General features: G+C 41.0%; 1 protein-coding gene across 1 annotated transcript; it reads left to right on the top strand.

The window, feature by feature from the left end:
- The first annotated feature begins 14,441 nt into the window (after window positions 1–14,441).
- Window positions 14,442–15,457, top strand: LOC120915844 (olfactory receptor 4Q3-like). Its single transcript, XM_040326651.1, has one exon. It carries the CDS (start codon window positions 14,513–14,515, stop codon window positions 15,455–15,457), a length of 945 nt encoding a protein of 314 aa, XP_040182585.1. The 5' UTR covers window positions 14,442–14,512.
- The last annotated feature ends 9,859 nt before the right edge of the window (window positions 15,458–25,316 follow it).

Here is a 25,316-nt window from a genome sequence, read left to right as displayed (position 1 = left end):
AATTTTTATTTTTTCATTTTTGTTTAATAATGGTATATTAAAAATAAAAACATTCATGTTTTTTTTTCTTTTCACATGTCTTTGGCATATTTACAAAATAAAAATTAGATTTGATATTGTGACACGTTCACTAAATAAACAAATATTATGAGTACATCCATGTTTCCATGCCCTAATATTAATCATGGCTTTTTCCATGAAGGTCCCCTTAAAATCACAATCATGATTGCAATAATTACCTTTGGATCATTTTGGAGCCATGATTAATGGTTTTATAAATCATAGTTATTACTGGAACATGAATCTATCCTATGTATCCAGTTTATCAAAATAATCAAATAAAACAACATAATGTAGTACATATACCATTTGTTCAATCAAAAGTCACTTCAGCTTGCCTATATATAGGTATATTTTTTATCTTATTTTGTTTATTCATTTTCATATACACACGCTTTATTCACACAGCGTTGATTTGTTTTCTCAACAAATTTTACAATTAAACAAATACATGACCATATGACTGCCCATCTAAGAAATTTTAGCAAATATATACGTACAACCACTTCGCAGTGTCAATCCACCATATATATTTTTTATAGGGGTTCCCCCATAATAATAGATTTTTCACAAGCACAGTTTCTATCAATCATTTCACATTCCCACATTCCCTGCACACCACCACATTCACCAGGCTTAAGGTCTTTTTTTTACCTTTTTTATCATTCACACATTTTCTCACATTAGCTCATCAACACATTTTTTTCAGATTCCAACACATTAGGAACCATACACGTTTAGCATATCCAGGTTTGTAGCAGGTGTGTGGGGAGTATTCTCAGTCACATGTTTGGATACACCCGGATTCACAGGAGGTCCTGATTAACTAATTAGTTTTCAGGACTCCCACCACTTTTGTTTGATAGAGTATATATTCCTTTTCTGTTTGCTATGCACACTATCTATGATTAAGCACTGTATGACAGTGTGGAACGCGTCAGATTTTTCCCTAATTTTTGCTGTGACATGTTATTTTTGTGACCAGTTTTATTAAAAAGGAACGTTTTCTATAGTGCGGCTGTCCTAGTTTTCCTCTTCTATTTTGGTAGATGTTGACTGGTCATGTCATGCTTGTCCCAGTATGTAGTGAAGCATTTAAAATCAGTGCCGTAAAACCATATTTTCTGGAAGCATTCTTCCCTCTGAGTCGGGCATTAACCACTTTCCACCCAAAGGACGTTATATGACGTCCTTGGGTTTCAGTGGTAATCAAAATTTTTAGTGGTGTCAAAATTTTCAGCTGGCGATTCCCTTTACAATATAAGTGATTCTATTGGCTATATCAGGTGCCGAAAGAAGCCCCCCTCTGCTGCCTCCTTTCATGGGCTCGCTCGTCCCATCTGAGAGCTGGGGACCTTTCTGCCCAGCGGCATTTAGTGCATAGAACAGAGAGAGAGGAAATGATGTTGTTCCTCCCTCTCTGTAAAATCAGAAACTTGAAGCGATGAGGATTTAGTCACTTCTGGTTTGCTGCTTACAAGCCATTACTGGCTTGTACAAGCATTGGTCAAACTGATTTTGGTTTGTCTCCGCCAATAAGCGATTCACCTGCATAATACACATTCCTATGTCTGACGTTTTGGCACCGATCTGACATAATTAACATGACCTAATTACTACAGTTGATTCCACACACAAAACAGTATTAGCATACATAATGAAGGGTCTTAGGAACCAGGCTGAATTAACACCTAAAAGCTAGACATCTGACCTTTACAGACTTAATTAGCATCTCACAATTGAATGTCCAGGAGCAGACGTAATTAACACCTCAAACGCATGTGTCCCCCCCATTGAATGAAAACACTTCATTTGGAGTCAGACTTTAAAAACTTGTAATATTCCAAGATATCCTGCAAAACAGGAATTATCATTTATCAGTCACCCTATGCCCAAAAAGGGGCACAGGGTGACCCTAGACCCAAGAGTCATTAGTGACGCTGGCACAGGAGTACCCCCCATCCTTCACAAGTCTCTGGGTGTCACGGGTCATTCCGTTACATGCTCCATTGTAGTTTTGCCCCCCCTTAAAATGTGTCCCATTTTATTTTTCACATTCAATTTAGGCGGAGTGCTAGAGGGATTTTTTTTCTGGGCCCAAATCCAGCTAGAACACCCCCCCTTAAAATGTTTAATGGCCCATAAGAGGGGTGAGGAGTCTGGTAAGTGGGCCTATTTTAGTTTTGGCATGAAATACTCACTCCAATAATAAATGTTATACTGATGTTGGACAAGGATGTCTTTTGTATTGTGATTGCAATGTTTATGTGCCAAAGTACTCATTTTTATTTTTGTTTGACTCCACAGTTTCCTTCCACGCCCTGGGAAAGGCAGACTGTGGCTTCCCAATTGGCCCAGCGGTGGGACTTCTCTAACTGCGGAGGGGCAAGAGATGGAAAACACGTCCGCATAGTGCCGCCACCCCGTTCGGGGTCATACTATTTCAACTACAAAGGTTTTCATAATATTGTGTTGATGGTGGTGGTGTTGGCACAGTACGAGTTTTTGTATGTGGACATGGGGAATAACGGCCGAATGTCCGACGGCGGAGTATTTGCGCAGAGGGAGTTTGCCCAACGTCTCCAGACTGGTGGCCTGACACTGCCAAGGGATGAAGACAATGTGGAGGGACTCCCTTTCGTGTTTGTCGCGGATGAAGCTTTCGGCCTGGGACCACACCTCATGAGGCCGTTTCCCCAGAGGAAACTCACCCCGGAGAGGAGGGTTTTTTATTTCCGGCTGGCCAGAGCTGGATGGTTGTCGAGAATGCCTTCGGGATAATGGCCGGTTTCGCCTGTTCCAGACAGCCATACACATAGCGGAATAAAAACTGAATACTGTCATTTTTACCTGCTACATTTTTCATAATTATTAGCGCAGGCTTTCAGAGACCTACCTTTCCAACATTGGGCCTGAGGCCAGACAATCATCTGAGAACCTGACTGGCCTGGACACTGGCCGTACTGGCTTGGCCCCCCGAACTGCTCGAGATGCCCGTGATAGATATGTTGAGTACTTCACGGGTAGGGGGGCCACTGCTATGCTAGACCATATTACTTTTAAAAAAAAAAAGACAGAGGCGCATGTCCCAGCTGGAGGAGGAGTGTCTGCAGGTCATTAGGGAGGCAGCTTCCATCATAAAGGCACCCCTTAACCCTGTTGAGGGCTACAGCACCTACCTTGCTGACCAGCTGCAAAAAATGGATGAGCGACAATGGGCCCTGGCAAAGGATATTTTTGCCTCTGTGATTCAGAGGGGAAGAAGGGGCCTGCTGACTGAGAACACACAACTCAGTGACCCGGCACAGCCTCCTCCTCCTCCTCCTGCTGCCACACTCTCACCACCTGCAAGGGGCCATGGAGGGAGCCGTGGAAGGAATGCTGCAAGGAAGACCAGAAAGTTATTCGGTGACTTCAAGCTGATCTGCCAGAAAACAGAGGCTGTTGTTGTAGTACCACAGCTTGGGGTCATGTATGACATATGCTGCTGCTTCTGATTTCTGGGATTTGGGGAGCACATTGTGACCCAAATTAAAGGGACTCCTCATGTTAGTGATTTTGTTGTTGATCATGGTGGAATGTGCCTTTGGGCTCCAAAGTCTGCATAGATTTGGCTGACTGCTCAATTGTTGACCTTCATGTTTAATTGTTTGGTCCAGAATAAATGGAGATTTAATTTTAAGTTAAATACTTGTCTATTGTGTTTTTCTGGTGAATAGCCGTAAAACATTTCAGAAATACAATGTGTAATTAACAAAGGACACAACCTCCTTGGGGGGGGGGGACAAAATGTGTTGTGATAACTTGCTAAAAAAAAAAAAAACATAAAGAAAAAAAAAGTTGGGATAACTTGATAAAAAAAAAAAAAAGAAAAAAAAGATGTGGAGTAAAAACAAATATTTGGGAGATCTGGCTTATTTGAAAAAAAAAAGGATTATTCATGAGATCACAAGCCAAAAATAAAAGAAGTCAGTATGGGAGAACTCTGTCTAAATACCATCAGCAAAACAACGTCTTTATTCTAGCAATAGAACGAAGAAAAAAATGTGCTGCAATAAACGAGGCACTAATTTTAAAAATGTAGAATGTGCCATCTCCAAAACGAACGCTAGTTTTACCAGAACGAGCGCTCCCATCCCCTAATTTAGTCTGAGCATGTGTGGATTTTTAACCGATGGTCGTGCCTACTAACGATCGGTTTTGTCCTATCGGTTAGGAATCCATCGGTTAAATTTAAAACAAGTTGGCTTTTTTTTAACCCATGGTTAAATAACCGATGGCACCCACACACGATCGGTTTTGACCGATGAAAACGGTCCATCAGACCATTCTCATCGGATTAACCGATCGTGTGTACGCGGCATTTAGTGCCTCTGCTTAAAAATACATAATATTTGTGGATTCTAATTAATTTAGCAAAAATTCTACCAAAACAAAATCATGATTTTTACATGTATAAGAGAAATGTCAGAAGAACCGGCCTGGATGGCAAGTCTTTAATATTCAATGACAGTTTTTTTTTTTTGTTGCTGCAATCAACCTCTATCAACTGCATCTGAATATTACATTTAATTGTTTTAAAAACACAAAGGATCTGTCTATATGGTGTAATGTTAATTGTATTACTTTTGGGAGGTGGTGCAAATTACTATGTATCTACAAGATGGGAAGTGTCTGTGAAATAACTCTGTAGGGAATGTCTCCCAAGCTGAAAGTCTTGCTTTGGAAAGACTATAAATTATCAACAAATCAAGACAATTGGCCTCTTCAGAGACTCACTGCTGACACAGAAATTTCAATTCACTTTTTTCCAGGACGATACAGAACTCATCGTGTAATAGACCATCATTTTTACAAAATAAATTGTCTCATTCTAATGCACGGGTAATGGAGAATCATTTTAAAAATACATTTACTGTTCCACTTCTACTTTCAGTGAAATGTATTTTCATACATACTGTAGACATAAAAGCTTCAGTATGTGTCAATATGCAGTATACAGTGATGAAAATAAGTATTTGAACACCCTGCTATTTTGCAAGTTCTCCCACTTGGAAATCATGGAGGGGTCTGAAATTGTTATCGTAGGTGCATGTCCACTGTGAGAGACATAATAAAAAAAATAAAAAATCCAGAAATCACAATGTATGATTTTTTTAAACTATTTATTTGTATGATACAGCTGCAAATAAGTATTTGAACACCTGAGAAAATCAATGTTAATATTTGGTACAGTAGCCTTTGTTGGCAATTGCAGAGGTCAAACATTTCTTGTAGTTTTTCACCAGGTTTGCACACACTGGAGGAGGGATTTTGGCCCACTCCTCCACACAGATCTTCTCTAGATCAGTCAGGTTTCTGGGCTGTCGCTGAGAAACACGGAGTTTGAGCTCCCTCCAAAGATTCTCTATTGGGTTTAGGTCTGGAGACTGGCTAGGCCACGCCAGAACCTTGATATGCTTCTTACAGAGCCACTCCTTGGTTATCCTGGCTGTGTGCTTCGGGTCATTGTCATGTTGGAAGACCCAGCCTCGACCCATCTTCAAAGCTCTAACTGAGGGAAGGAGGTTGTTGCCCAAAATCTCGCAATACATGGCCCCGGTCATCCTCTCCTTAATACAGTGCAGTCGCCCTGTCCCATGTGCAGAAAAACACCCCCAAAGCATGATGCTACCACCCCCATGCTTCACAGTAGGGATGGTGTTCTTGGGATGGTACTCATCATTCTTCTTCCTCCAAACACGGTTAGTGGAATTATGACCAAAAAGTTCTATTTTGGTCTCATCTGACCACATGACTTTCTCCCATGACTCCTCTGGATCATCCAAATGGTCATTGGCAAACTTAAAGCGGGGGTTCACCCTTAGAGGGCACTTTTCCCCCTTAGATTCCTGCTCGTTTTTACTAGGGGAATCGGCTATTTATTTTAAAATATGTGCAGTACTTACCCGTTTACGAGATGCATCCTCTCTGTCGCTTCCGGGTATGGGCTTCGGGAATGGGCGTTCCTTCTTGATTGACAGGCTTCCGAGAGGCTTCCGACGGTCGCATCCATCGCGTCACGATTTTCCGAAAGAAGCCGAACTTCGGTGCGCAGGCGCAGTATAGAGCCGCACCGACGTTCGGCTTCTTTCGGCTACGAGTGACGCGATGGATGCCACCGTCGGAAGCCTCTCGGAAGGCTGTCAATCAAGAAGGAACGCCCGCTCCCGAAGACCCATACCCGGAAGCGACGGAAGAAGATGCAGCTCGAAAACGGGTAAGTACTGCTCATATTTTAATACAAATAGCCGATTCCCCTAGACCGAACGAGCAGGAAGCTAAGGGGAGAAATTTTTTTTTTTTACAAATGGGTGAACTCCCGCTTTAAGACGGGCCTTGACATGTGCTGGTTTAAGCAGGGGAACCTTCCGTGCCATGCATGATTTCAAACCATGATGTCTTAGTGTATTACCAACAGTAACCTTGGAAACGGTGGTCCCAGCTCTTTTCAGGTCATTGACCAGCTCCTCCCGTGTAGTCCTGGGCTGATTTCTCACCTTTCTTAGGATCATTGAGACCCCACGAGGTGAGATTTTGCATGGAGCCCCAGTCCGAGGGAGATTGACGGTCATGTTTAGCTTCTTCCATTTTCTAATGATTGCTCCAACAGTGGACCTTTTTTCACCAAGCTGCTTGGCAATTTCCCCGTAGCCCTTTCCAGCCTTGTGGAGGTGTACAATTTTGTCTCTAGTGTCTTTGGACAGCTCTTTGGTCTTGGCCATGTTAGTAGTTGGATTCTTAATGATTGTATGGGGTGGACAGGTGTCTTTATGCAGCTAATGACCTCAAACAGGTGCATCTAATTTAGGATAATAAATGGAGTGGAGGTGGACATTTTAAAGGCAGACTAACAGGTCTTTGAGGGTCAGAATTCTAGCTGATAGACAGGTGTTCAAATACTTATTTGCAGCTGTATCATACAAATAAATAGTTAAAAAATCATAAATTGTGATTTCTGGATTTATTTTTTTTGATTATGTCTCTCACAGTGGACATGCACCTACGATGACAATTTCAGATCCCTCCATGATTTCCAAGTGGGAGAACTTGCAAAATAGCAGGGTGTTCAAATACTTATTTTCCTTACTGTATATACATAGCAAGTTTATATTATTACATTTTTTTTTTTTTTAATTTGTTGAAACTTAAATCAAATCATTAAGAGCTCATGAAAAACGTAACAATAATAATGTAACTTCAGAAGTGGTTTTCATTATTTGAATCTGCAAATTTAAAAATATATACAAGGTGATACTTCCATGAAGGTTCTTACTTAGGTACCTCCTGCTGTAATGGGGGATATTTACTAAAACTGGTGCGCACAGAATCTGGTGCAGATGTGCATAGTAATCAATCAATTTCTTACTTCATCTTGTTCAGGTAAGCGTTGAAAATAAAACCTAGAAGCTGATTGGTTACTGTTAGGGTTGCCACCTCATCCCTTTAAAACAGAACACATAGTAATTACACAGGTTCTGTGGCTGATTAAGGTGGTAATCAAACTCACTTGGTGCCTTATCTGCATTAAATTAGCCCCAGAACCTGTGTAATTACTATGTGTTCTGTTTTAAAGGGATGAGGTGGCAACCCTAGTTACTGTGCACAGCTGCACCGGATTCTGTGTGCACCAGTTTTAGCAAATCTCCACAAATGTGACAACTGTCTCCTATTTGTGCCCCTAGATTGTCACTGTGTTACATGTGCCCCTGCAGGAGACCACAAGTAAGCGTGCCTAACTTATGTCACAGTCAGGAAACCCTTTCTGAGAAATGGAGACAACAAGTAGATGCAAAGTGGCTTTATATACAGTTTTAAAAAGATGTAGAATTTTTTTAGCAAAATAAATAAAAATATTAAAGGAAATTAAAAACTCCCCCACCCCCCTGAACATATAAGCAAAAGCACATGTAGGTCCTGCATGCATATGTATTAAGCGATTGGACCACAATAATTGTAGGTCATCATTCATGTTTAACTCTGCAGTAATAACCTGTAAAGTCTTTTAACCCCTTGCCGCCCGGCTTATTGTAGAATGATGCTGGGGCCGGCCTATTGATCTGAATACATGTAATATTACATCCTCCGGATCTCGCCTGGGTGATGACTGATCACTGTACGGCCCGCTGCCCCATACCATGTAACCGCTGCAATCAATCACAGCAGGTCCCATGACAGTTGTAAACAATGGATGGCTTCCTTTCAAGCCCTCCATTGTTTACAATTGTGTTTCAAGCTGTGATTTGTCACAGTGATCGCATGGCACATACTGGGCCAATCGCAGCCCATGTGTGCTATGCGATCATATGTGGCCAATCATAGCTAATCACAAGACAAACTGAATAAATCAATTTCAATCAGTAAATTGCTTGCATATAGCAACGAAATGCATTGCTATAAGCAAACATAATGTGTAAAAACAAAAAACTAAATACTGATCACTTCCCCAGAGTAGTACAATAATACTATGGTAACATTATATTACTATGGTCAAAGTAGGTTAAAAAGACAAAAATCACTAAAATATATATATATATATATATATATTTATATCATATCATAAAAAAATCACTGCCAAACTAGTTATATGATGACGCTGTACTGAACTGTTGACAGTATGTAAAAAAAAAAAAAAAAATTCCCCAATTTTCCAAAAAATTGTGACAAAAAACTGACAACTTCAAAAACTCACCATGCCTCTTACTAAATACCTTAGACTGTCTACATTCCAAAAAGGGGTAATTTGGGGGGTATTTGTACTGTCCTGACTTTTTTGGGCCACAAGAGATGAGAAAGCCTATCAGTACATCAGGATTGATACATTTTCAGATATATATCATAGTTTGTGGACTCTAAAAGTATCCTACAGACTAAATAATATACATGAAAAAAAAATACAAATTTCATATATGTACAGTGTTGCATGACTGAGCAATTGTCATTCAAATTGTGACGGTGCTGTAAGATGAAAATTTGCCTGTGGAGGAAGGGGGTAAAAGTGGTATTGAAGTGGTTAAATAGTCACCTATGACAGAATGTAGATACCATAGTTTGTCCCCATTTCTCGGTGCATGTAATTTTAACCACTTGCCGACCAGCCGCTGTCGTTTTACAGAGCGGGGACCGGGAGCTGTGTGTGTAAACACACAGCTCCCGGTCCTGTCAAGGAGAAAAATGCTGATCTTCTGTTCATACAATGTATGAACAGAAGATCAGTCATTTCCCCTAGTGAGGCCACCCCCCTACAGTTAGAACACACCCAGGGAACATACTTAACCCCTTTCCTGCCCCCTAGTGTTAACCCCTTCACTGCCAGTGGCATTTTTATAGTAATCCAATGCATTTTTATAGCACTGATCGCTATAAAAATGCCAATGGTCCCAAAAATTTGTCAAAAGTGTCTGAAGTGTCCGCCATAATGTCGCAGTACTGAAAAAAAATTAACAAAAATGCCATAAAAATACCCCCTATTTTGTAAATGCTATAACTTTTGCGCAAAGCAATCAATAAACGCTTATTGCGTTTTTTTTTTACGAAAAATATGTAGAAGAATACGTATCGGCCTAAACTGAGGAAAAAAAATGTTTTTTTTTATATATTTTTGGGGGACATTTATTATAGCAAAAAGTAAAATTTTTCAAAATTGTCGCTCTATTTTTGTTTATAGCGCAAAAACTAAAAACCGCAGAGGTGATCAAATACCACCAAAAGAAAGCTCTATTTGTGGGGGAAAAAGGACGCCAATTTTGTTTGGGAGCCACGTCGCACGACCGCGCAATTGTCAGTTAAAGCGACGCAGTGCCGAATCGCAAAAACTGCTCTGGTCTTTGACCAGCAATTTGATCTGGAAGTTAAGTGGTTACGTCTTGACATATTTGATGTCTGTTTACATAATGTAAAATTATATTTTATATATTCCAAAAAATGTGGGTATTATATTATGTTTGTTTGCCCGGAAATACATTTTAGTGTAATTTGTCTTGAAAATGTGCTTTTGCTTTGCAAATATCATGTAACATAAAAAATCTCAACTGCCACACTTTTATTTCACAGGACCTTCGCTTTCAAAAAATATACTGTATAATGTTTGGGGGCAGTAAGTAGTTAAGGAAACCCTTTGTTGCAACCAGCTTTTAAAAATTCAAGTTTCCAGATTTTGTCTTTAATACTTTTGGAGTGACTAACCTGTAACAAGTCTGAGGTCACGCCCCTTTCTGTTTAAGACCTGCCCTAAAAAAATGAGTGGGGACACTAGTTCTGAGGGCCAGTTGGGGGGCAATGAATTGCCTTAATTTGCATAGATTTCCTCTCACTTCCTGTTTGGCTATGGGGTAGGAAGTGAAGGGAAATTTCTGCAATGGGTCTGGGGTGGTAAAAAATAAACTGGCAGGGGCTATAACCCCCCCCTTAATCTATCCAATATTAAAAATAAAGTTAGTTCTGCTAACCAGGTATGTGATAACTCCTACTGTTGACTCTAAGGCCTCGTACACACGGCTGAGTTTCTCGGCAAAAACCAGCAAGAAGCTTGCTGGGTTTTTTTTTTGCAGAGGAAACCGGTTGTGTGTACACTTTTCAACGAGGAAACCGCCGAGGATCTCGTTGGGCCAAAAAGAAAGCATGTCTTCTTTTTCCTCGACGGCAATGGGAAAATTTGGCTCGCCGAGATCCTCGCGGCTTCACAAGGAACTCGACAAGCAAAATGATGTGTTTCGCCTGTCGAGTTCCTCGGAAGTGTATACGAGGCTTCAGCCTGCCTATCAGGACTGAAGGAGTCATAGGCAGTTAAATGGCCAACTGAAGGCGTACACATGGCAGGCTGCTAATTGCGTGGCAGAGAAGTAGTGTTATGAATGAATGAATGAATGAATGACTTGTATAGCGCAACGCATGCAAACTGAATCGCCTCTGGGCCTGCAACAGGAAGTGCTGTTACTGGCAAAATATCCAGGTAAGAAACTTTAGTAAAGGTCCACAAAAATAATTGAAAAAATTAAAAACTGTGCATAGAGACTGATAAGCTGCCAACACTCCACTAGACAAAAAACAAGTAACCAAATAGTGTGATGCTCAATAGTGAAAAACCACATGAATATAATGAATTCAAAAATGCGAATATAGGTAAATAAATGACCAATAAATAAAATGGTGAAAGATATATGAATTGACTCCACATTCATACCATGTGGAAAATATGATTTGAGCTCATATATCCAGTAGGTCTCCAAATGTGTAACGCACCCTGCGTGGCTGAACATGAGCGCCATGGTGGAACTTAACGATCAATTGCCAAAAACTGGGTACCAATTGGATCTCTATGATGGAACCTAGGTTCCATTGGACCTAGTAGATATATGAGCTCAAATCATATTTTTCACATGGTATGAATGTGGAGTGGGACATCAATTCATTTATCAACAAGGGTTGATGTGCCCACTCCACATTGACCCTGTTATGCCATATGCAGTGAATTTATGTTGCTATTCCTCAATTCTATATTTGGTGTAAGTTTATTTTATCTTATAATTTGGGCTAGTACTGTATGTTTATCCTTTTTTCACCTGTTTTGGAATTTTTACTATGTGTTTTGTTGGTGTACCTAAATTTGTATCATCCATTATGTGGATCATTTTGTCAGACTTGGTTATATCCTCATTTGTAAGTGATATTCCAACTTTGATATGACCACTAGATGGCACAACTAGTCCCTTATCTCCTAATAAAGTGAGTTCCTGCTCATTTTGAGAAGTTTATACATTATTTATCAGTTTTTTTTTTGTTATTTAATCCTCACTCCCAGCTTTGTCTGGTTATATATTTATGTGTATGCTTTATTTTTTAGCTTGTCATGAGGCTTCGACTAATTGCAATTTCATATACAGTATATATATTTTTTAACCTATTTCCTGCTTCCAAAGGGGGCGTGTGACTATTTTGTGATCACATGCTTCCTCTGGCTTTGATTCAGAATGAGGCTTGAAGTGCAAGCTGCCTCAATGGTTTCCTTTTATACTGATGATTTTAGGACATGACAGTGAGGCATGGAGGCCATGTTGACGTCGTATTGACACGTCCCGGCTCAGAACGAGGCTTTATCCTACGTTCAGCTACGCCCCCTTTTATTATTTCACTCATAGTGAGGTATGACAGTGAGGCGTGGGACGCATGCCGGCAACCTATTGGAACCCTGCGGATTTGAAAATCCATGTGTCCCCTGTTGTAATTTATGATGTAAATCCTTGTTGGTAGACTACTCCAATAAGACGAAACGTGTCAGTGACACTCGTGAGACCATTGCAAATTGCCTATACAACTCTAAGATACAAGCCTGTTCACTGGAAGTTTTTATAAGTGTAAACCCCCCTTTTTATTCATTAAACATACCAAACAGTAACACAATATGTGCGGTTATCTGTTTTTTTATGCACACCATCACGGATTGCTGCAATATCTGATGCGGTTCACCACACACTTTAGCGTCTGTGCCTGGATACTGCAACCTCCTGTTTATCATGAGATGGGGCCCCATTCTATAAACACTAATTTCCTCACAGTGGATCCTGCTGAGGTGTATCCTCACATATGCCTGTTTGACTCGCGTGCTGTACAGTACATGTGCCCACCTTTTCTGGTAAGCGTGCTAACCTTATCACTTTGATCATACTTCTAGGATCACAGTTTATCTTCTTTGAACAAACAAGAGAGACTTTTATGTACACGTTTTATTAATTTTCACATATGGACTGCCTCATGGTGCTTATATATGAACTTGAATAATTTAAAGGGTCTGAGCCAGAGGTGGTGGAACTGAGTTCCCCCAAGTTCCCCCTGAAAAAAGCCCTGGATATATATATATGCTTCACCATTTGAATTTATTGCTAATTTATTCACCTATATTCACATTTTTGAATTCATTATATTCATGTATGTTTTTTCACTATTGAGCGCCACCAGGGCCACCATCAGGAATTATGGGGCCCCTTACACAGCTTAAGGCATGGGCCCCCTGGGGCAGAGAAACGGGGGGGGGGGAGTGCTGCTGGGGGGCTGTCATCCGAGCCCTGGGGATCTCCGGGCCCTTTAATAAAAAAAAATATATATATATTAAAAAAAATATATTTTTTTTATATAAAAAAAAAAAAAAAGGGGGGTTGCCATCCAGGGCCCTGGGGGCCCCTTACAGGTGTACTGCCTGTACCCCCCTGATGGCGGCCCTGAGCGCCACACTTTTTGGTTACTTGTTTTTTACACAAAAATATTTTTTTAAGAAAACTGTATAAAGTAAGGTGTGATGTCAGATGTTGGTAATATGTTTACTCATACTTTAGGGCACTATTATCGATTTCTGTGAGTGATCATAAAAATCTTTAGTTGTTAGACTTTATAATTTAGCATGAGAGCATCTAAATTGATACTGATACTGACACACACTTTTTATTTTACAGTATCCCTTCTCGTTCTGTATATGAATGATGGTACTGTAATTATTTTAATAAAAAACAATCCTAAGTACCCTTTTTCCTAATTGACATAGAGCTGTCATGTGACCCAGCTCTTAACCAGCCTGTCTGCAGGGAAACAGTGGCAGGAGGAGCTTCTTGTCCTCTGTTGCTGGTCACATATAAAAATTGTCATACATATATCTATTTGAAATCAATGTTTTATTATTGTTGGCAATAACATTGTGTCGGTGGATTTCTGCCAATTACAGACTATGTAACTCCCCTCCAGCCTGTGTCTATTGTGTGTATGTGCCTAGATTTAGAGGAAGGTGAAGCCTCCATCATTCAATATGTGATATCCCACCCTCATTGTATTTAACTGTTTAGTGGGTATGAAGGAGGAGGGAGAGTGTGTAATTTACCACTGTGTATGCGCCCACATGTGGGACTCTATTGTCACATGGGCGGCTCAGATGTTATCAAGGAGGAAACGCACTGAAATATGATCATGTGCAGTAGCTGTCAACAGCTGCTCTGCATAATCCCCAGCTGCATTGGGGACATGGATAGAAGGGAGGGATAGAAAACAGCAGGATCAGACAGTTTTTTGCAGAGTACAGAAAACAAATCCCAATGTGACTGAGTGAGTATGAACAGCTTGCAATATTGCTAGTTTTTAATGATGTGGGTTTAATTACACTTTTAACATGACATTTTTGGATTTTAGGTCCAGTTTTAGTTTGAATCCCTTCTGAAACCAATACTTGTCACTGGACAGTAAATAAGATGTTATCTCTTCAACAGAGACACAAGCAACTAAAGAAATTACATTTTATCACTCTCAAGGTTATTTTTTTAAATAAATAAATCAAGGGCATAAAATATCTTGCACGAACTTGACTATATTTTAGTATTTTCATCTTTTTCCCTGAATTAATTTAGTCTAATTTATTATTTTATTCCTAGAAATAATGAATTCCACTAACCAGCACAAAGTCGTAGAGTTCACTCTCTTGGGATTGACCAGTTTCCCTAGGCTCAGCATAGCCCTATTTCTTCTCCTTCTCATTACCTACATTCTTATATTGCTGGCAAACCTGTTGATCATAGTGGCAGTCCATTTTGAAGCACGTCTTCTTTCAGCCATGTACTATTTTCTTAGTAGGTTATCCCTTGTAGACTTGTGCTATGCTACAGTGACCATCCCCAAAATTCTAGCAGACTTTATTTCCAAAACCAACACGATCTCCATCAATTCCTGCATCACCCAGCTGTTCTTTCTGCATTTCTTTGCAGGAACTGAGTGCATTCTCCTAACGGTCATGTCCTATGACCGCTACATTGCTATCTGCCACCCCTTACGCTATTCCAGTATTATGAACAAGACTGTCTGTCATTGGCTTGAGTTTGTTTGTTGGGCCACCAGTTGTTTACATTCCATAATTCAGATCATCATGACATGTCAAATGACGTTTTGTGGACCAAATAAAATAGACCATTTCTTCTGTGACATCCACCCTTTGTCCGTTCTGGCCTGTTCAGATATTTTTATCATCGAAATAGTATATGTGGCCAACAGTGGCCTGATCTCTGTGCTATGTTTCCTTGTGCTACTTATGTCTTATATGGGTATCATTAACACCATACGTAAAGCCCGATCTGAAGAGGGCCTAGGAAAAACTTTTTCGACTTGTGCCGCACACCTCACTGTTGTCACCCTTTTTTTTGGGTCTGGTGTCTTCATATATTTAAGACCCTCTGTATCATATGCAGTAGATAAAGTGGTGTCTGTGTTCTATACAATGGTAACACCCCTACTGAACCCAATTATTTACACGTTAAGAAATAAGGAGGTAAAGACCGCCATTAAATCTATTTTTGGCAAAGAAATGATGAAAAGAGCAATAAATAGATGAAACATTGAATTTATATTGTATGCTGTCTATCAGAGATAAATATGAATATATATTCAGAGATATACTGCATAATAGCACTGTCTTAGCAAATACAGTAGTGTACAAACATTTTAGGTACATTTAAATCTCAAGTAAAATTCAGCTTGACCATTCTTAAATGTGGTGGCTGTTTTAGTTTTATCTTTTAGGCATTTATTATTTATTTTCACTAGCCGATCCAGTCAGTAACAAACATCTGCTATTAGGGATCGTTCACACATGTAGTGATTATGACGAATGAAGCAATGCTCATTAACCACTTGCTCCCACTAAGGCCGGGTACTAACGAGCAAACATGTACGATGAAACCGGTCCGTCGGACCGTTTTCACCATACATGTCTGCCAGAGGGCTTCTGTACGATGGCTGTACTAACCATCGTACAGAAGTCCGCGCGTAAACAATACGCGGGGCGTGTCCGCGTCGTTGCCGCGACGATGACGCGGCGATGACGCGGCGACGTGGGCGGGCCTGCCATTTAAAGGCTTCCACGCATGCGTCGAAGTCATTCGACGCATGCGAGGGACGGCGGGCGCTCGGACATGTACGGTAGGTCTGTACTGACGACCGTACATGTCCGAGCGGGCAGGATTCCAGCGGACGGTTTTAAAACACGTCCAGGAATATTTGTCTGCTGGGAAAAGGCCCGGCGGGCAAATGTTTGCTGGAATTCGGCCCGCTCGCGCCTACACACGACCGAACATGTATGCTGAAACTGGCCCGCGGACCAGTTTCAGCAGACATGTTTGGTCGTGTGTACGGGGCCTAACAGTACATCTACTGCAAAGTACTAAAAATGGGGGGAACTAATGCGCAAACCAACCTAACAAGGGCAACTAAACTAATATATGAAATACCAATTAATATAACTATTAAGCAGCAGCCATGACTCATGCCGCATACAGACGGTCGTTTTTTGTGATGAAAAAAAACGACGTTTTAAATCATGAAATAAAACGACGTTTTTGAAACATCATTTTCAAAAACGATGTTGCCTACACACCATCGTTTTTTCACAATGCTCTAGCAAAACGAGGTTACGTTTCACCACTTTTTTCCATTGAAGCTCACTTCATAACTAGCTTCTGGGCATGCGCGGGTTTAAAAACGTCGTTTTAAACGTCAGTTTTTGCTACACATGGTCAATTTATGTGAAACAAAAACGACGTTTTGAAAAACGACACCAAAAATTCGAGCATGTTCGAATTTTTTTTTGGTCGTTTTTTTGAAGACATAAAATGACGTTTTGCCCACACACGATCATTTTAAATGACGTTTTTTAAAACGTCGTTTTTTTTCATCACAAAAAACGACCGTCTGTACGCGGCATAATAGTGCTCACACACTGATAACAGATATAGAATAGGGGGGTGTAATGGCGCTTGAAAATATTAAAGTGAATCAAATAATATAATAATAATAACAATTCCTGTTAATAAAAAGAAAATAATTTCCCAAGAATAATTTGAACAAATCCCAATTTCTAGTGAGTAAAACCACCACTTGCTGTGTGTCTAGATGTGTTCCACTCCAGATATAATCAAGAATACCGCCCAACATCAATAAAATAATGTGAAGGGTGATGGGAGTGAAATAATAATAAAATTACCTAATACGGTAAACAGACGTGCCAAAAAAAGCACAGTGTAGGTACTGTCAGAATAAAACAATATAATAAAAAATTCAAATAGTAATATCAATAATTATTCTTAGACCTAAAATAAATAAATAATAATTCAATGTGAATATGCAAAAATCCATAAAGTGCTTCATCCACTAAAAGTGCAATGTGCAATAATAAATGAAATAAATAGTGAATAAAGTCCAATAAAACGGTTTTGTAAGAAAAATTCCTTAAAGATGAAATGTTCAATAACATGCATGGGTGAACAGGACACAATCAATAATTTTTCTGCAGTGAAGGTGTCCCATATAAGGGATCAAACACAAAAAAAGTGTCATAAAAAATAAATAAAAAGCGTGTCCAGTGCACAATCGTGCAGAATAAAATGAGTCCAATATTTAAACAGAAAATGTCAATCATAAATTTTCTAAGTGCATAAGTGCTCCACTCATAATAAAAAGTCCACAGATACTGCTTCAGTGCAAGATAATAAGCGTGCACACGTCATTGCAACCACAGACGCCAGGCTTTCCATAGTGTAAAGATGAGAGTTTTCGCAAGCCCCTTACCTTAAAGAGGCTTGTATTAAGCCTATAGGAATGCTGGTAAAAGCGCGTCCCACAGCCAGCCTGCTGATCCAATCCCACAAAAGAAGGCTCACAGGGTCCCAGCGTAGGCACTTAAACAAAGAATAGGGAAGCCTCCATAGCGTAAAATCATTTACAATTTATTATATAAAAGAACGAATAACACTCACAAATAGAGCTGGACAAACAGCATGTGTAGTAGCATGTGTCTCCGCTCTGCGGCCGCGAGCGGATGACGTCACCAGCAACCCTCCTTCTTCCTCACGTGCAACGTCACTTAGTCAATAGATCACATTGAATTATTATTTATTTATTTTAGGTCTAAGAATAATTATTGATATTACTATTTGAATTTTTTATTATATTGTTTTATTCTGACCGTACCTACACTGTGCTTTTATTGGCACGTCTGTTTACCGTATTAGGTAATTTTATTATTATTTCACTCCCATCACCCTCCACATTATTTTATTAATGTTGGGCGGTATTCTTGATTATATCTGGAGTGGAACACATCTAGACACACAGCAAGTGGTGGTTTTCCTCACTAGAAATTGGGATTTGTTCATATTATTCTTGGGAAATGTTTTTCTTTTTATTAACAGGAATTGTTATTATTATTATATTATTTGATTCACTTTAATATTTGCAAGTGCCATTACACCCCCCTATTCTATACTGCAAAGTACTGTTACATCGCACTGTACTTCCTGGTTTTCAGGCACGCATGCACGTCCCCCTACTAGCCTGTTCTGTGTTTGGACACAGCACAAGTTTGTCAGAAGGTTACAGCCAGTAATTTTGGGGCAGATCCACATAGAAATAGATGGGCGCAGCGTATGTGAGATACGCTACGCTGCTGTAACTTACTTTTGGCCGGTTCGAATCCCCAAAGAATTTGCGCCGTAAGTTACGGCAGCGTAGTCTATCTCTGGCGGCGGAATTCAAATCGGCGATTAGGTGGCGTGTTTCATTTAAATGAAGCGCGTCCACGCGCCAAATGAACTCCGTTTCTAAATTTCCCGCTGTGCATTGCGCTAAATGACGTCGCAACAACGTCATTTTTTTTAACTTAGACGTGAATTACGTCCATCCCGATTCACGGACGACTTACGCAAAGAAAAAAAAAATCAAAATAAACGCGGGAATGACGGCCATATGGCAGGTCTAACTATACGGGACGAAATACCAGCTTTAACTATACGCCGGAAAAAGCCGACTAGAGACGCCATAAAAAAATGCGCCGGCCGCTCGTATGTTCGTGGATCGTCGGAAATAGCTAATTTGCATACCCGACGCGGAAAACGACGTGAAAACAACATGAACGCCACCCAGCGGATGCCGAAGTATTGCATCTTAGATACAAAGGCGCACGAGGACGTACACCTGTCGGATGTAACCCAGATGCCGTTGTATCTTGGTTTGAGGATTCAAACAAAAGATACGACGCGGGTAATTTGAAAGTACGCCGGCGTATCAGTAGATACGCCAGCATACTCGCTCTGGGGATCTGCCCCTTTGACTGTATACCAGCTGCTTGGCAGTGACCAATCATAGCACAGATCAGTGTGTGTTTGTAAACAGAGCACACAGGACAGGCCAGGTTTCTTCCTTCCTGAGCACTTTTTTTGTTCAGGGAGAGAAAAAAGCCAGATCAGTGTGAATACAAACAGCACATATACACTTGCATAAACTTATTAGGCACATTTAACCCCTTTATTGCCCTCCACAGTTTACTCTTTGATTTCCCTGTTACAGTGCAATCAGTGTCAGTGTACAGTATTATCGATGGTTACTGCATTAGTGTCACTATTGACCTCAGTATCAGTTAATCAGTTAATGTCCCAACCAGTGTCAGTTAGCACCAGATAGGCCGCCACATTTTCACAGTCACACTATAAGTCGCTGATCACCACCATTAGTAGTATAGTGTCTGCATGGAACAGTATCTTGATCACAATCAGAACTACACTACTGTGCCCAATAGTAAATTGTCCCCAAAAATGCAGTGTTAGCAGGATCTGCCCTGATCAATGCCAGCACATAAGTTTAGCCACCCTCCCCCCAGAAAGTACAGTGTCAATACAATTTTTCTGATTACTGCCAACTCTGATACATTGTCCACAAAACCGCAGTGTTGGCAAGATCAGTCCTGATCTCTGCTAGTACTAGCAGTTAGTTTTTAATTTATTTCTAGCATGTGTAGCCAGGAGCTGGGTATTATGCCTGCCATTCAGGGACAGTGTACAGTGTTATTTATGACCCTATGATAGGCCTGGCAGCCAGAGCGCCACTATGGATAACACTGGGAGGAACAGGTCTCTCACACAGACCTGTCTCTAGGGCCCCTGCCACGGGCCAATTTCAATAGAGGACTTAGGTAAATAAGGACAGAGAATCCTCCCAGTAGACTTCTTTTGCAAATGGTCCCCGGATGACAGCAAGCATACCTGTCAGTGGTCCGGACACCCGACCCCAAACTAGGATCCTTTCAATAGGCCTCGGAACCCAGTGGAGCACTGGGGTCCCTTCTCCCATCAGGAAGAGGTTCGCTGCAAAGTTCAGCTCTGGCCAGGTGGGCCACGCCGGCAGAGTCCATGGATGCGCGTACCCTGAAGGTGGGTACCGCACCTGGAACGGGGACCCTGCGAAAAGTTTTCAACACATGACCTCTCTCACAGATATACCCTCCCCCAGCATGCCCCGCGAGGAAAAACATCCTCTAATTGGCTGCTGGGGGGAGATCTGTTCTGCCAGAACCCCTCTAGCGCCAGCTGCCGACCAGGGGTGGCACTGCACTCCCTGACCACAGTCTGACCCAGTGGAACTTCCAGAATGACAGAGATCATCAAATTTAGGCAAACACTGAATGGGAGCAAGGTAACTCTCCCGTTCCCCACTAAATTAAAGCGTAGTGCCCATGCTGAAAGCAAGGGGGCGCTACATACTCCCCCCAGGACAGATTGTACACATGGTAATAATATTCTTAAAACGGCCTAAGACATATGACATACACAACCCTGCTGACTATCTGTCCATTCTCCGCAGTGATCGACAACAGGTGGGTCCAGAACGGTCCTGCATAGGAGGAAAAAAACACAAGCAAAAAAAAAAAACATACAGGAAATACAATATCTCTCCTATTATTTACAATCTCTGAGGTTTGGATTGAGACTGCACGCTCCAGCCTGAACGCGAAGTCTCCTCCCCCAAAGAGCTCTAAGCTAACAAGTGCTGTGGAAGATTACTCTATGCAAGAATCATACAAATAAAACATAACAGTATTCCATTATGATGAACGATGCAGAACGCTGCCCCTAGTGGTCAGCGCGCTGGTACTGCAACAGTCGCAAATCCAAAAATGTCAAAAATAGCAGCAAAGGGAAGTGACACAAAAATGGAAGGGGAGAAAAAAAAAACACAGCTCTTTCTCCTGGTGAAATGTTCTGAAACTGCTATAGGAAAGTTGACCAAGTCCCCACTCTAACTGGCTGAACCCCAACCCTCCCAAGAGTTCTTGCACAATAGTTGAATGGGAGCAAGGTAACTCTCCCGTTCCCCACTAAATTAAAGCGTAGTGCCCATGCTGAAAGCAAGGGGGCGCTACATTTATAAACAGTGCTATATTGTTCAGATAAAAATACTGTTGCGATTTACAGTGCTATGTTTAACACTTTTATGTGTCCCTTTTTTCACAGTAAACAAACTTGAACTGTTTCATTGGCAGAGCCTTTTTTCTCAGAAAATAGGTGCAGGAACTCAACCACGACCCCGTTCAGATTTCAAAAACAGTAAAAGGGTCTTAAAGGGGCATTAAATACCAGGATTGCATTACATACAGAATGCAGAGTTCAGGGGGTTACACACAGCGTGCAGATCTGTCACTTGTAAACACAGAAACCAGACTTCTGTGTTTACAAGTGATTGTGGTTGAGCAGGCACCAAAGGGTCTGAGCCAGAGGTGGTGGAACTGAGTTCCCCCAGAAAAAAAGCCCTGTTCATTGGTATTGTGTACGTTTCTTATTATAGATGACAGTTGGTAAAAATGACTGAACCCAGGGTGTGAGAGTTGACGGAGGATTTGCAGATTCGGGGCAACCAGTGGGGTAAAGATTCTATCAGTGGCCCTCACAAGGGTAGCGCTACACAAGGAAGCAGTCCCTGATTGCTAGCCAAACACTCTTTTTCCCTTAGTCGCCGTTAGGTACCTGTGAAAAGTTAGTGCCCAAAATATCCAGAGAAAGACATACTAGTAAGGAGGCGTACAGGATTCTGACAGATGAAAGTGAAGAGGAGGCCTCCCTGTAAGAATCAGGCTCAAGATATGACCCTGTAGAAAGCGGTGGCACTCTGAGAGCTAGCTCAGACAATGGTGAAGAGGTCCTTGCTAAAACCAGTACCTGACCTCAATATGCTCAAATGTAGCAAGCACTAGCACTTCACTACTTTTTGGTGATCTGGCAAACACCAACAACATAGCACATCCTGCCCTTTTAAACACAGCACTGCAGAATTTTATGATGAAGTGACATGCACCAGCAGTGCAGTAAAAGCTGGTGAGGTTGCTAGCTACTGCAACCGCAGCCACCAGGAATTTGAGCACAGGCCCGTAGAGGCCAGAGGTGCTTGAAAACTGTAATTGGCTGCCCCCAGATTCAGCAGCACCTGTTATCTCCCCATTCACATCCCAGCCCAGGGTTCAGGTGGAAACATCCAACTAAACAACGACCCCAACATTTTTTGGAGCTGTTTTTCACTGAAGACCTCTATATATGTGGACCAATGTCATTTTTATGCCCAACAGCACATCGCCACCAACCCAAATTCACATCTTGCCAGGCCATTCCAGAGGAAACCTATCATGGTTTTAGAATTTGAAATTTTTTGGGCCTAACCCTTAACATGGACATTACAAAAAAGAATGAACTGTGATCATATTGGTCCACAGAACCGATTCATCACAGCCCATATTCTCTGCTGCAATTGCCAGGAGAAGATATGAGACAGTAATGCATTTTATGCATTTCTGTGACAATACCCTCTGTTGTCCCTGGGTGACCCTGACTATGATTGGCTCCATAAACTTTCGGCCCCTCATAAATTACCTGCCCCAGGAAATTGCAGATGTGTATATGTCCCAACAAAACATCTGCATAGATAAGTTCTTTTAAATGCCGTATTTAGCCGCATTTGCATTTATAAGATTTTAAAGAAAACTTATTTTTTTAAACGAAACGCTGCTAAATGCGGGTTACCACCTTCAGCTACGTTTTTAGTTGCGTTTGGCGTCTGAAACGTGGAAATCTTTTGCGTCTGAACCTATTTTTTCGCTTTCAAAGAAACGCTGTTAAACGCAACTGCCTAAAAACGGCAATGAACTAGACTGTGTACATGGTCACATAGGATAACATCGAATGAGTTCAGGGGCAGTTGAAAAAAACATCCAACTCCCTTCGAACGTACGTACGTACGTACGTACGTACGTTTAGCAGCGTCCCGTGTACATGGGGCCTTAGTGGCAGGCTTGCAATTAACCAATATCTCTCCAACAAGCATGTTAGATTTGGGGTCAAAAGGTATAAGTTCTTTGAGAGGGCCACAAGCTCTACATATCTCTTTAAAATTTATAAGGGAAAAAAAGGTCATACGGAGCCCCTGAACACCCAAACGATATGGGGAGCAGAGGTAAGATAGTGTGGGACTTGTTTTCACCCTTGTTGGGGTACAAATTGTACCTGGCAACTTTTATGCAAGTGTGCCTCTTTTTAGATATTTGTTCCTAATAAAATTGGCTGCTGTGATACCATGCTATCTAACCGCAGGGTCTTCCCCCAATGGCTTGTTAACACCCCACTTAGAAAGGAGGAGAAAGCCTGCTTGCGGAATTAAACACTACAAGCAGTAAAATGGAATGTGAAGTGTGATGTATTCATCCAGTCTTCCATTCACCCAGACATCACTGTTCAAATTCACACAGTGTTTGGTGTTGTTGACTATAATCAAAATATGGGAGGTATAGACTTTAATGACCAAATAATTAAGCTGTATTTAGCCTCCCGCAGAGCTAGTACAAAATAGTGCCTATGTATTTATTTAAAATGGCTCTATACAATGGGTTTGTTATTTATAAAGCTACTCAAAGAATTGGATCCTTCCTAAAATTCCAGGAAGCAATCATCTCATCCCTTTTGTATCCAGAAGGCACTGTGGCTCAAAGCCCAAATCCAGATGAAGTTAGGTTGCAATTTTCTGCTGCAATTTTCTCCAATCTATCCAATCACAAGTCACCCCAAAAAAGATGTTGTGTCTGTGGTAAGCAAAGAACATGGCATAACATCCATTTTTTTTGTCCCTCCTGTTCTGGCCAACCTGGCCTTTGCATCAAGGACTGCTAACACACCATAGTGGCCTATTAGTCTAGAGTACAGCATACAATTCTGCCAGAGAAGGGTCTCTAAATGCTAGGTAGTCAGAAAACTGTCTATCACATTTTGAAAGACCCTAAAATCAAAGGCTAGAAAATGTATTAATTAAATAAAAAAGAAATAGGCGTGTGTGTCCCCTTTTTAAATGCAATCACAAAACCTAAAAACATAAACATGAATAATGAGAGCAAAGCATAAATACAGATGTGTCAAAAAGCCCAACAATTATATCAAAGGTCCACCAGTGCCTCAAAGTGCTTTAAGTGACGTTCAAATGAATATGAGTGCTTACAGAGTTCAGGTGTGGCTCCCTAATGCAAAGCCTCTTATCAGTTGCCAAAAGTTTTTGGAAAATGGAGAAATAAAACGAAAATGTATTATTGTATTTTATTTTTCAAAACCTTGAGACAAAAAATGAGATCTGCAAAATAATCACCATGTCTTTTATAAAATACTTTGAAGTGTCTTCTTTCCAAAAAGGGGTGGGTGTTTGAACTATCTTGGCATTTTAGGACCTCCAAAACAGGAGTAGTCAGAAAATGAAAAGCGCAAGTTACGCCCTTTGAAAACTTGAAGAGGTGCTCATTGGATTTGGGCCCCATACCTGGCTAGACTCCAAAAAAATCTCAGACGTGTGGTATCCCCATACTCAGAAGAAGTGTAATGCCACATATACCCATAATATGTTTGAGAAATATCTCATTAAAATGATATTGTCATATAAAAAAACTTTTTTCATTTATATAATAAAAAATAGAGAAACCAAGTGGGGACAAAATAATAAGGCGCATTGGCGGAGCCTGACTGAGCGGTCATGCAAGATTAGAGCTCCGCTCCACAGGGAACCACACCGAAACCCTACACAGAGCATCGGCATTGCAAATGCCTCCTGTTGACTTCTCAACCTGCACAGAGACCACCAATCACAAAACCATGGTCCTGGGGGGGGTCACAAAACCAAGTACAAGCTGGGAAACATCAAGTACGATTTAGTCCGTCCCTCTGCCAAGATGGTGCTGGCTGCCTCCTCACAGCCCAGCACACCCCGCTCAGGTAAGGCACAGCTGCAGCTCCATAGCCTGAATTCCCAGGATAATGCTGGTGAGTCTGACTCTGACACAGGCAGCACTTAGTCTATCATTCAATCCAGCATGCTCAAACTGTTTGAACGGATGCTGCACAAGG

The sequence above is a fragment of the Rana temporaria genome, chromosome 10 (genome assembly GCF_905171775.1).
Source record: "Rana temporaria chromosome 10, aRanTem1.1, whole genome shotgun sequence".
In the NCBI taxonomy this organism is placed as follows: Eukaryota; Metazoa; Chordata; class Amphibia; order Anura; family Ranidae; genus Rana; species Rana temporaria.
The sequence above is the reverse complement of the archived record's forward strand: the minus strand, read 5'-3'. Positions and strand labels throughout refer to the sequence as shown.

What these genes read in the sequence shown, in the direction of transcription:
- LOC120915844 (XM_040326651.1), top strand. Translation starts at nt 14,513, where the DNA reads ATGAATTCCACTAACCAGCACAAAGTCGTAGAGTTCACTCTCTTGGGA.